The sequence below is a fragment of the Microcaecilia unicolor genome, chromosome 3 (genome assembly GCF_901765095.1).
Source record: "Microcaecilia unicolor chromosome 3, aMicUni1.1, whole genome shotgun sequence".
Lineage (NCBI taxonomy): Eukaryota > Metazoa > Chordata > Amphibia > Gymnophiona > Siphonopidae > Microcaecilia > Microcaecilia unicolor.
The window spans coordinates 142,894,494-142,906,564 of NC_044033.1; the positions used below are offsets into that span (position 1 = coordinate 142,894,494).

Genomic DNA, 12,071 nt, shown 5'->3' on the forward strand with positions numbered 1-12,071 from the left:
GACGTATTACAACTTAAGGTTAAAGGCAACAACTACTAGGAAGTAGAAAAATAATGAGGCAGAACATTGCATCACCAGACAGCATTAGCATAAATGAACACAATACTTACCAAACAATTTTTAGGATGCGACCCCCATGGTTGCAGCCGCAGTGACACCTGTGAGTCAGCCAAGGCATGTCATAATGACGCAGCTATGTACCCAGGCCACAAGGGGGCATGTTGGGGATCAGTTTGTGCGGGACCTGAGCAGGATATGGCAGCACCAAAACATAGATATTTTTCTGCAATAATGAAAAACCCCAGAAAATGTCTAAGGCCAAAATTAAGAAGTTTTTGGCTAGACCTGTTTCAATTCAAGTGACCAAAAGTTACCCTCAGCTTTTCTTTTCCCCCAGTTGTCACACTCTGCTCATCAGACATATGACAAGTGCAGAACTGGCTATCCTAGAAACCAGTTTTTATAAGGGGTAAAGAAAATCAATGAAACCTCCCCTCCCCCCCACTGTGTCATCAATACATCATAACCCCTAAGTTAATGAGTCAAGAACAACATTGCTACAATGGTTTCTCAATGACATGTTTTTCTTAATTTATCTTTTCTTGTTTTTCACACTTTCTCCTACATCTCAGGAAATTTCAGTGATTTTGTTGCCATGTCTCCTTTAGAATGATTTACGCTAAACAAATTCTATCTGATATTATCTAATCAAAGACTCCATCGTCAAGCCTGAACATTTCCAAGGGTTGTAAATCCATACCATGAGTCATGGAGAATATGCAGATCATGGGCCACACAAGGTAAGACTGTTGTCACTGCCTAGGCCACAAACCCAACTGAACATAACTTCGAAAAACAATACAAAAGATAAACCGTTAGCCAGTGATATTGCTCTCTGACGGGTTTTATCAGCACGGTAGGCATGAAGTATTTCTCCTCTCCCTATTTTTATTTTCATTCTCATTCTCTTTTCCAGTTGAGGAGTGGCCTAGTGGTTAGGGTGGTGGACTTTGGTCCTGAGGAACTGAGTTTGATTCCCACTTCAGGCACAGGCAGCTCCTTGTGACTCTGGGCAAGTCACTTAACCCTCCATTGCCCCATGTAAGCCGCATGGAGCTTGCCATGAGTGGGGTACAAATGTAGCAAAAATAAATAAATACTTCTAAAATCTCAATGTTGTTAAGTGCTGTTAAGTTGTGGATGACTCATGGTGACCCTTTGGATAGTTGTCCTGAGTGTCTGTGTCTTCAGCCAGACGGCTAATCATTGATAGAGTGTCATCTATAGAGACTGTTATTGTATCAATCCATCACATTGCTGGTCTCTCTCTTTTGTGTTGATATTCATCCTTGCCAAAAATGATGCCTTTCTCTAATGATCTTTCTCTTTGTATGATATATCTGAAGTATGAAAATCGAAGTCTTGTCATTTGAGCTTCCAAGGAAAACTTAGGTTTGATCTCCCCCAATATCCAATGATTTGTTCTTCTGGCAGTCCACAGTATAATTCCTTGTTTTCTTTCTTTCCTCCAGGCCTATACACATATAAAAAGTGTTTGATGTAATACTTTGCTCTTACTTAGCTGAAACACTGGTGGCAATGATGATTGATCATCATACCTTCTAAATCACTTTTCCTCTTGAGGCTTGTCCAATTTACATTTGAATTGATTTTTTTATTTAGCTGTAAGTACTGCTAGCAAAATGTTATAGAAGGTCACCGCTCTCAGTAAAAAAAAATATTCCGGCTGATATTCAAAGTGCCAGCATGCAGGATATTCACTGGCACCAACTGGAGAGTGCTGCTGAATATTCCCTCTGGCCATTTCAGCAATATACAAATAGTACTGGGGTCGCCTATAAGCGGAGCTGGAGGTTATCCAATTACAGGTAATATTCAAACCAGATAGCTAACCAGATAAAATTAGGACAGAAAAAAGGCTGTCCTAAATTTATGTGGTTAGCAATTTGAATATCCATGTTAACCTGGCAGCTCTACTTCTTGGTTATTCAGTTCCGGCAGGTACCCAAATATCAGCTCTGAATATCTGGTGGACTTTTTTCTACTTGCGGTGGCTGGCATTATAAACAACACTGGTCATTGCAGGCCTAATATTGGCCCCAGTATTTTCTTTTATGTTTTCCATCTGTGCACGTTGGTCCACTACAATCAGCTTGAATAGAGTCATTTGATGGTTTTAGACTAATTCTTTCCTGATGGCCTTTCAGCAGAAACAAAGGCACATCTTTTGGAGCATGCTTCCGAATCTCTTCACTGAACTGACTCAAAAATGTGTTCAGTATAATGTACCAAAGGAGGGGGGCGGGGCAGGTTCCATTATAGAATACTAATAAAACACACTTTTGGCATGCCTAACATTAGGTGTCTGCAGTTACAGCTAGCACCTAAATGCAGCAACATAACAAGTACAAGTACAAACCCACAACCATAAACACCCCAGGAAACACCCTCCCTACCTCAGACAGCCTAAAAATACTTGGCATCACAATCGACCACAACCTTACTCTCGAGAGCCAAGTAAATGCCGTAATAAAGAAAATGTTCTATTCAACGTGGAAACTCAAACGAATAAAACCTTTCTTCCTAAGGGAAACTTTTCGAAATCTAATACAATCAATGGTCCTAAACCATGCAGATTACTGCAATGGAATCTATGTGGGATGTAAAGAACAACTCACAAAAAAAACTCCAGATCGCCCAAAACGCAGCAGCCAGACTGATATATAGTAAAACAAGATTTGAAAGTGCTAAACCCCTTCGAGAAAAGCTGCACTGGCTCCCAATCAAAGAACGGATCATCTTCAAAATCTGCACTTTGGTCCACAAAATTATCTACGGCATAGTCCCAGGATACATGACAAACCTCATAGATCTACCAACCAGAAACAATCGGATCATACCTAAACCTACATTACCCAAATTGCAAAGGACTTAAATACAAAACAACTTACACATCCAGCTTCTCCTACATAAGCGCACAACTATGGAATGGACTCCCAAAAGCTGTGAAAACAATCCATGACCACCTAAACCTCAGGAAATCACTAAAAACCCACCTCTTCAAAAAGGTCTATCCCACCGATCCAACGTAACCACCCTGCAACACAGCATAACCAATAATCATACTGGACAATTTGCAATCTTCGTTCCCTTCGACCCTCATGATGCCTGATCCACATCTACCTCATGTGACCACAATACAACCATTTATTTGTTATCAACCGAATTGGCAAACGCCTTTACAGTACTATGTAAGCCACATTGAGCTTGCAAATAGGTGGGAAAATGTGGGGTACAAATGTAATAAATAAATAATATGTGCATTGCTATGCACATAAGTGGGAGCCCTGCCCATGCCCTCCAAGCAAATATGTGCTGTTAAGTTGGCATTTGCAGATCAGGGAGAGGGGATGGGATTTGATATACTGCCTTTCTTTAGTTACAATCAAAGCAGTTGACATATTATATATGAGAACTTATTTTGCACTTGGTGCAATGGAGATTTAAGTGACTTGCACAGCATCCTGGTTCTCAGGCCACTGCACGAACCACTAGGTCACTCCCCAACAGCATTTAACTGCCCTGCTACCACTTAAGCAGGTATGTGCACATATACTCACACACGTGCTTGTATTCTAGACAGTTACCTGTGCATTGGATGTGTAAATACCAGCGCCTAGATTATAGGATTGCCCTTCGCAGCCTTTTGCTGCTGCTGATACATTTTTGCATTTGCTAGCTTTGTAGTGTCTCTATATATAAAACGCACCTCCAACATTCTAATGAAGCCTCCATAAGTCCCAACATTCTAAATCTGTGGTGGTGTAGATCAAAGTTTGCCCATGAGTGTTTGCCCTGCCCTCGTCTGTAAGGGAAGGGATGCTACTTTAGCTATCATAAGAGGGGGAGAGAGGGGGGGGGGCAAAGGGGAAGAGAGGAGTAGGAGGGGGAACACACTCACTCTCTCACACTCACTGTGTCTCACATACGCACTCGCACACAGTCATTCTGAAACACACACACTCACTGATACACAACCACACAGACACAATCTCTCTCTGACACACAAGCGCACAGTCACTCTCTCTCTCACACAGTCACTCTCACACACACACACACTCACTCAAACATACACACTACGAGGAAAACCTGGCTAGTACCCGTTTCATTTGTTTCGGAAACGGGCCTTTTTTACTAGTTTATATATAATTTTATATTCTTTGTAATGATTTTTGTACCTCATGGAGAACTGTGATGTACCGGCAGCTTATAAATGATTTAAATGTGAAAAAATAAAAAAAATCTTAGAAGATGTCCCTTATTTCGTTTAATCTTCCAATAAAGAAGCAGGTGAGAGCCATGTTTGATCCATATATATTGATATATAATGTAATTAATTATACTTGAAAGAATTTGGTAAGACACCTCACCAAAGAAACCTAAAGTGTGTGACCAACAAAAATAAAATGTGAAACAAATGGAATGCATTCTTTAACCACCCAGTTATATGAAAATACCCATCTTCCGCAAACACAGACAAACAGGCAGGCTGGAAAAACCCACCCGGATGCCATGTGGTGTCCTCAAAAAGAGGACAGGTCCAGGTAAACCTGGACATATGGAGGGGCATAATCAAAAAGGGCGCCCAAGTTTTCTTGAGGACGTCCTCGCAGGACGACCCGGTGAAGGGACGGGGAAACTCGTATTATTGAAACAAGATGGGCGTCCATCTTTCGTTTCGATAATATGAGCAGGGATGCCCAAATCGTGAAATTTAGGTCGACCTTAGAGATTGTCGTCCTTAAAGATGCTCGTCCCTGATTTTCAGCGATAATGGAAACCGAGGACGCTCATCTCAGAAACAACCAAATCCAAGCCGTTTGGTCGTGGGAGGAGCCAGCATTCCTAGAGCACTGGTCCCCCTGACATGCCAAGACACCAACCTGGCACCATAGGGGGCACTGCAGTGGACATAGCCAATTAAGCCGACATTCATCGGATGACCAGTTAAGTTATAAAGGCCAAAGACAGACCTGCTATTTAAGTGGGTCTACCTTGCCAATAAATGTAGCCGGTCAGCCAATGAATATTGGCACTGACTGGACTAGCCACTAAGCGTATATATTCAGCCGAGATAGCTAGCTATCTGGTGCTGAATATTAGTGCTTAGCGAGATTTAGGCTATTTAACTGGCCAGGAGCCATTCCTGGCTGGTTAAATTGTTTTAAATATTGGCCAGTATGTGTCTTCTGGAATTTAGGTACATACAGCTGATATTTTGTCCATACTTAAGGTCTGAATAGCCCATATGTATCAGTCAGAAGCTGCACGTACATTTTTCTTTCCTATATTTCAGCTTTTGTCAGAGGTTTAACTAAAGTCCTTCCTGAGATCAGCATAGCATAGCATGTTCATTTATGACAAGCCTTTCCACTAAAGTGCACGAGGCAAGATATGACAATGAACTGTAATTTACAAAAAAAAAAAAAAAAAAACAACCAAAGAAAGCTAGAAACAAATTCAGTCCAATAATAAAATGTACCTGCCGTTCTGATTGAAAGCTTTGTGTAAAGTTTTTAGAGCAGAGGTCCCAGGAGGAAGAGACAATATCCACAGACTTTTCAGCCATGTTAAGCAAGTTCATCCAGCCTTGGTAAAGAGACAGATGAGAAGTAGCATTTTCTGAATAAACAAGGCCTTCTGGAATATTTTCTACCAGTGTTACCCTGAATGGAAAACAAATAACTTTATATTAGCCTCTATCTATCCTTCTGTACATAAAATATCAAGCACCATGAAAGAACAAACATGTTTAGAATGAATAATTCAGACTGAAAAGTTATAAAACACACTCTTATTATCATCCCCAGAAGACATCACAATATGATAAGACTTCTTTGTAGTGCTAGAAAAGAATTAGGATAAGAAATTCCTCTAGCGCTAACCTATAGTTTTCTGGGACACTGTTGCATTGCTAGACAATGATTTACAAAAAAGAAGAAAAGCAAAAAAAGAAAAATTGATCTCTTGCACATCTTAGGCACCAATAGTTCCAAATGATTGGGTGTGCTAAGCACAATACAAATTACCCCTCTCTGGACACCGTCAAGTAGCTTGCTCAATTTTGGGTGGGCATCCATAGAGCAGACTGTCAGGCTGTTGAAAGATATCCTTAGCATAGTAGGTAGATACTAAGAGCATCATTTGAACACCTGAAAGTTGAGAGATATCCTTGGCCAGATTAATGTAGGGCAGACTAGATGGGCCAAATGATTTATATATATTTAATGACCTGAGAGAGACTGATATTTTCTGAGTACCAAGAATAGTGGCATATATACCAAGAATATAACATATAATGGGAAACAAATCTATACATGGCACATTAAAACTGTATTTGGGGATCCCGGGTGGTGGTGGTGGGGGGGATGGGAGGCAAATCCAAACCTTACAATAGGCATAGGAAAGAATTTATGACCCATCAATAACAATCTAAAAAAAAAAAATCAGCTCCAGCTGGATACAATTTTTCAAAAAAGATTAAACATATATAATACAAAAAATATATATAATAATCATAAAAAACTGTTCATTGCCCTACAGAAACCTTTATATTACAAGATTTTCTCTTAGGCACAAAATGAAGAACCATTGATAAATCAAGTCTTAAGTGCCTGACTCCTGAATCATCCATGGCATGGTAAGCAGACTGCTCCTTGGAGCAATAAACAGTATTTTAACCGCAGATTGAAGGCTCTGTTCAGCAGAGCTTTACACATCTGTCCCACATCCATTTGGCTACTGCACTCCAAGACAAAGCAGCCACGTAACTACAATATATAGCCTTGCTAAAATAAAGCCTTTCGTGCACGCATGGAAAACTCACTTCTTGCTATCTCTTGGCAGAAGAAATACCCATTAATCAGTAAGATGTTTTTTTTCCCCACAAGCAGATTAACTTTACTACCAAATACGAGAGGGTTGTACATTTTACTTTAAGAAGACCAGCAGTTATAGATTTCTCATTAAGTACTCACAAAACTAATTGCTGACACATTGCAGAATACTTTCTCTAAACATTAATCTATCATTCATTCCTAATTACTTTTAAATAACATCGGCACCAGAAGAGCCATTCCCTCTTCATGAACTATAAACAAAAGTGTTTTAACAAAGCTTCCAACGTCAAACTGCACTGTCTATTTCAAATATTTTTGACAGAGGGAAAGAATGGAAAATTCCTTTTGACTGTCAAGTTGAATACATTTCTACTGTTGAGAAAAAATTGGGAAATCTGCTGTGTTGCATTAAGGGCTGCTAGTAAAAATGAAGAGACCAATATTCACAAAAGCTGAGTTCTTAAATGTAGAGGGGCAATTTTGATATGTTTTGCGACAAACTGTACACAGCTCTTGAGTACATGCCCAGGTACAATTCTCCTGCAGAACTGGAAACAGCTCCTTAATGCTCCTAATGCTGAGCATTAGGAGCTGTGATGAAGTGGTGATTGGGTGGTATTTTTTTTATTATTATTTATAGCATTTATACCTCGCTCTTTCCCGCTCGATAGCAGGTTCAATGCGGCTTACAAAGTATGGTACAAAGTATCACAGAAATGACCCAAAGTATGGTACAAAGTATCACAGAGATAACATAAAGTATGGTACAAAGTATCACAGCGGTAACCCAGGTATATAGAGTAGGACAATAGGGAGAGACGTGGGGGAGAGGGTAGGAGTATGGATAGTGCTGGTGGAGGATTAAGTTGGGTTGTTTGGGTAAGCTTGCTTGAAGAGGTAAGTTTTCAGCAGCTTTCGGAAGGGTAGTTGTTCATTGGTTGATCGGATGTGTCAAGGTATGGCGTTCCAGAGTTGGCTGCCTATAACGGAGAAGTTGGATGCGTAGTAGGTTTTGTATTTGAGGCCTTTGCAATTGGGAAGATGAAGATTGAGATATGTTCAAGAAGATTTGGACCTGTTCCTGGATGGGAGATCGATCAAGTTGGTCATGTAGCTTGGAGATTCGCCATGGGTGGTATTTCTCCAGCGCTGTCGGGAACAGCACCGGAGGTTTGAGCATCTGGGTATCAGTGATTCAGAAAAAAGAACAGGAGGGCAGGGGGAGATAATGGGGCTAAAATTGGATCGGGGAGGTGATTTGGTGGGAGAGCTTAAGCAAATGAGTGGCCCAGGTAGTGAGGGGAGAATGGGGACTGCTGGGAGAAAGAGGCCTGGTTATGGGAGAAGAGGCACCCAGGGACTAAGTAGAAGAGCAAGAATATGGAGAGGAAGAGGAAGAAGAGGAGATTAAAAAAGGGAAACAAATATGGGGGGACAATGATACCTGGGGAAGGAAAAGCATGGATTTAGACTGGGTACAGGGAGGGTGAGTGAGTGAGGATTGTGAGAATGAGAACTTGGAGGGGAAATGCCAACAAGAGGAATGTGACAAAAGAAGAAACAATGAGATATGAGAAAGAAAATGTATATACCCTCAGTGCAAGCAGAATGCTAAAATATGGCTATGTTTGGTTTGTTAGGTTGATTAAATTGATGTTATTTTCAGAGTTTATTTTTACCAATAAATTACTTAATTTTTTTAAATGTATTATTCACAGGGAAGGGAAAGGGGGATTTTAGGGAGAGACGAGGTAGGGAGAGAGTGCAAGAAGGAAGATAGGAAGGGAGTGAGTGAGAGGGAGTGGCAGGCAAAGCAGAGTGCAAGGTTGGACGGCAGGGGAAGGAGAATGAGAAGAGTTCATGGGTGAATGGCAGGCAGGAGGGAGATTGGCAAAGGGAATGTAATAGGACAAAGAGTGAAGATAGAGGGAAAGAGAAACTTGCATGCCCACAGTCACACACGCAATTTCGACATGATGGAAGAGAGGTGGGTGGCAGGAAAGGGTGGGGAGAGAAGCATAGGATAAAAAGGAGGAAGACTTCATGAAGGTAGGAGGAACAGAGTGAGTGTAGGACACATGAAAGAAGCCTACATTCCCCCCCCCCCCCCCAGCACAGCTCCTACATATCGATTGGTTTTTGCCGTGGCATCCTGTTGTGACTTTGGTGCTTTCTGCAGCTGTTTTAAGCTTTGCCTTTTCCTGCACCACTCTGTGAGCTGCATTCATCTATATTTACATATGCTACTTGTTCCACGATTAAATGTTTGTACTGATATCTAACATCCATAAGTGCTTCTATGACCCCTGAGGCCGGCAGGTTTGTCTCGCTGAAACACGACCCCGTCTCCAGTGCACACTGGTGCCAATAAAAAAAAATGTTTCCTGGATAGTTACTTGTGTGGGATTTCCTTGCATATACTCCCAGAACTGTTACTTTTGCTGTCTTCTCTACTTTTTTTGTTGTCACTGTACTTCAGAACCAGAAAACAGAAATAGTATGTACGACAAAAATATAAAAATCAGTTTAGGTGTTTCCCAACATAAAGTGCTCTTAAGGGGACCGCTGTTCTTTAAGTACAGTTGGAACAATTCTGTAAGCTTGCATCTAGAGCTACCTGCCACTTAGATGCATCTATCAAAGGCACCTTTGCCATTTTCACACATAAGTGCACTAGGCACTTTTCTAGAAAGTAACATTAAGCGCTAAACTGTGTAACTCTAAGGTGTGTGTAGACATGGGCAGACTGTATTGTCAGAGGTAGGTCTGAAACAAAAAGGTAGGCCTTGACATAAGTAGGCCTTGAAAACCAAATTAACTGAAGAAGAACCAGGCTGTGAGATAAGAGTGCAGAAAGAGCTTATGTCATAACATGGTGATAGATCTGAAAAAACATATACCAGCTGACATGGCTGAATAGGTGGCCAGAGAGTAAAATTAGTTTTGACCAGTATGGGAAAATGAAACGGGGCACACACCTATCCATAGCACCAGAAATAATTGAAATTGGTGTTTTGTAAGGATTCAATGCCAAGTATGGAGATGTTTTTGTGTTCTGACAGTTTTTTCTTTTAACGACCTGTGTCACATGGGCAGTTGTTTGTATACTTGTATAAAAAGTAATGAAGAACAGAACTGCATGGGAGTCTGCCTTCCCTAGGTAAGAAGTTAGTTAGGAGAGGCTCTCCCCCTTTTTAACTTATGCTTTCTATTACAGGCTGCATCTTATGTACTTCTGCTTTTGTATGAGAACAATAAATGAACTGAGCTGCTGACAACGTTGTCTGGTGTGAGTTGATAACCCACCACTAAGGTATTCTTCATAAGAGAGAAAGTTATCCCACACAAGGGTGAGTGTATGTGAGTGTATGAGAGTGGGTCACTGGTCTTTATTCCCTCCCTCTCACTATCGTACCGTGGGTCTGGTGCCAAATAACATGTATAATTATAGAATACTATCAATCAAATGCATCACTGTCGTGCTAATGTGCAACCTAAGTTTTGGCGCACCAATGCGGTTTGTGCTAATATTCTATAATAACAGCCATGCTTAAGTGCTGTTACAGAATTAGCGCTAACCCTGAAATTCTATATAGTGTGACATAAGTTGCACGTGCAAATCTGGTCGTATTCTGACCTGCATGCGCAACTTAATCGGCTTAATTAGCCAATCAGCACAGATAATTTACCACTTAAGCAACTATTGACACTAATCCGCACATAACTTTCTAAGCGTATTCTATAAAGTGATGTGTATAAACTCCTAGATGCAGATCTGAAAAGGGGGTGTGGCAATGGGAGGGGCATGGGCAGGTCATGGGCATTTCTTGAATTTACACACAGAGTTATAGAACATGCCTGTTATGTGCGAACTTAGCCATTGGCATTTGCACCAGGCTTTAGTTGGCGTGAATGGCCACAACTAAATATACTAAATGGCGTATACTAAATTTGTGTATTCCATAAACTGCGCCTAACTTTATTTATTTATTACATTTGTACCCCACATTTTCCCACCTATTTGCAGGCTCAATGTGGCTTACATAGTACCGTAAAGGCGTTCGCCAAGTCCGGTAGAGGAACAAATACAAGGTGATGTTGTGGTCGAATAAGGAAGGTATGTTTCAGGCACATTAGGGTCGAAAGTAGGGAAGGTTATATAGTGTCCAATACGATCTTTAGTTTTGCTATGTTGCAGAGTTTAGGTCTTTATGTTGGGTCGGTAAGGTACGCCTTTTTTGAACAGGTTGGTTTTTAGTGATTTCCTAGTTTAGACGGTCGCAGATTGTAGTATATAGAATATAGACCACCCTTCAACATCTTCTGTCCTTCTGTGACTGTTCTCTTGTGCTTGACTGCTTAAATATTTTAAATTTAAATGCTTTACTTTTTGTCTATTAGATTGTAAGCTCTTTGAGCAGGGACTGTCTTTCTTCTGTGTTTGTACAGCGCTGCGTACACTTTGTAGCGCTCTAGAAATGTTAAATAGTAGTAGTAGTAGTAGTAGTATATAGAATATGCCTAGGTGTATTTTTTTTGTGCCAATTTTTTTAAGCATCATAAATAGAATCTAGTCCTAACGTGCCCCACTGTAGTGCCTATATCAAGGCCCCAAGTTATAGAATTGCCTCCAGTATAGGTATTGTACCTTACAACCCTTGTTGAACTTTTGAGCTCAATACATTTTCTGGTCTTGAGCCCTTTTTAAAACACAGTGTGTGTAGTTGGCAAAATAGGGAGGCTCACCTTCAGATGTTTCAGTCAGATGCTACAAACCATGAGGAAGCAGGATAGAAATGATAGCAGATTCTCTGCCCAGAGGCAGTAATTCAGGCCCTCACTGATATGGTTCCCCTTTCTCAGCTAATTAGTTCTTTGAGATTAGAAAATATCACTGTATCGATGTTTTTGCACTATGTTTGTGTCACAAGTTCTCAGAGCAGAAAAGGGACAAAAACGGAGTGGAAGATTCAAGACATGCCAGGGATGGGGTGAGAATGTATTAGGAAAAGAAGTATTTTTCCTGTGTTCATCCATTAAGCACCTAATTTACTTTTTTTGCATAGGGGATGTTTTATCGGGGTTTACTGCTTGAAACCTAAAATCAGAAGCCCTAGTCATAATACAGGCACAAGAGTAACTTTCATGGCC

At 40.7% G+C, this 12,071-nt stretch overlaps 1 protein-coding gene across 2 annotated transcripts in view; it reads right to left on the reverse strand.

Annotated features, from left to right (window-relative positions):
* Positions 1-12,071, reverse strand: part of PLD5 (phospholipase D family member 5) — a 336,130-nt gene that overhangs the window by 163,106 nt on the left and 160,953 nt on the right. For both annotated transcript variants that reach the window (XM_030196423.1, XM_030196424.1), the window contains one exon: positions 5,564-5,747. In XM_030196423.1, the coding sequence (XP_030052283.1) occupies positions 5,564-5,747 (184 nt within the window). The remainder of the gene's footprint in view (positions 1-5,563; positions 5,748-12,071) is intronic.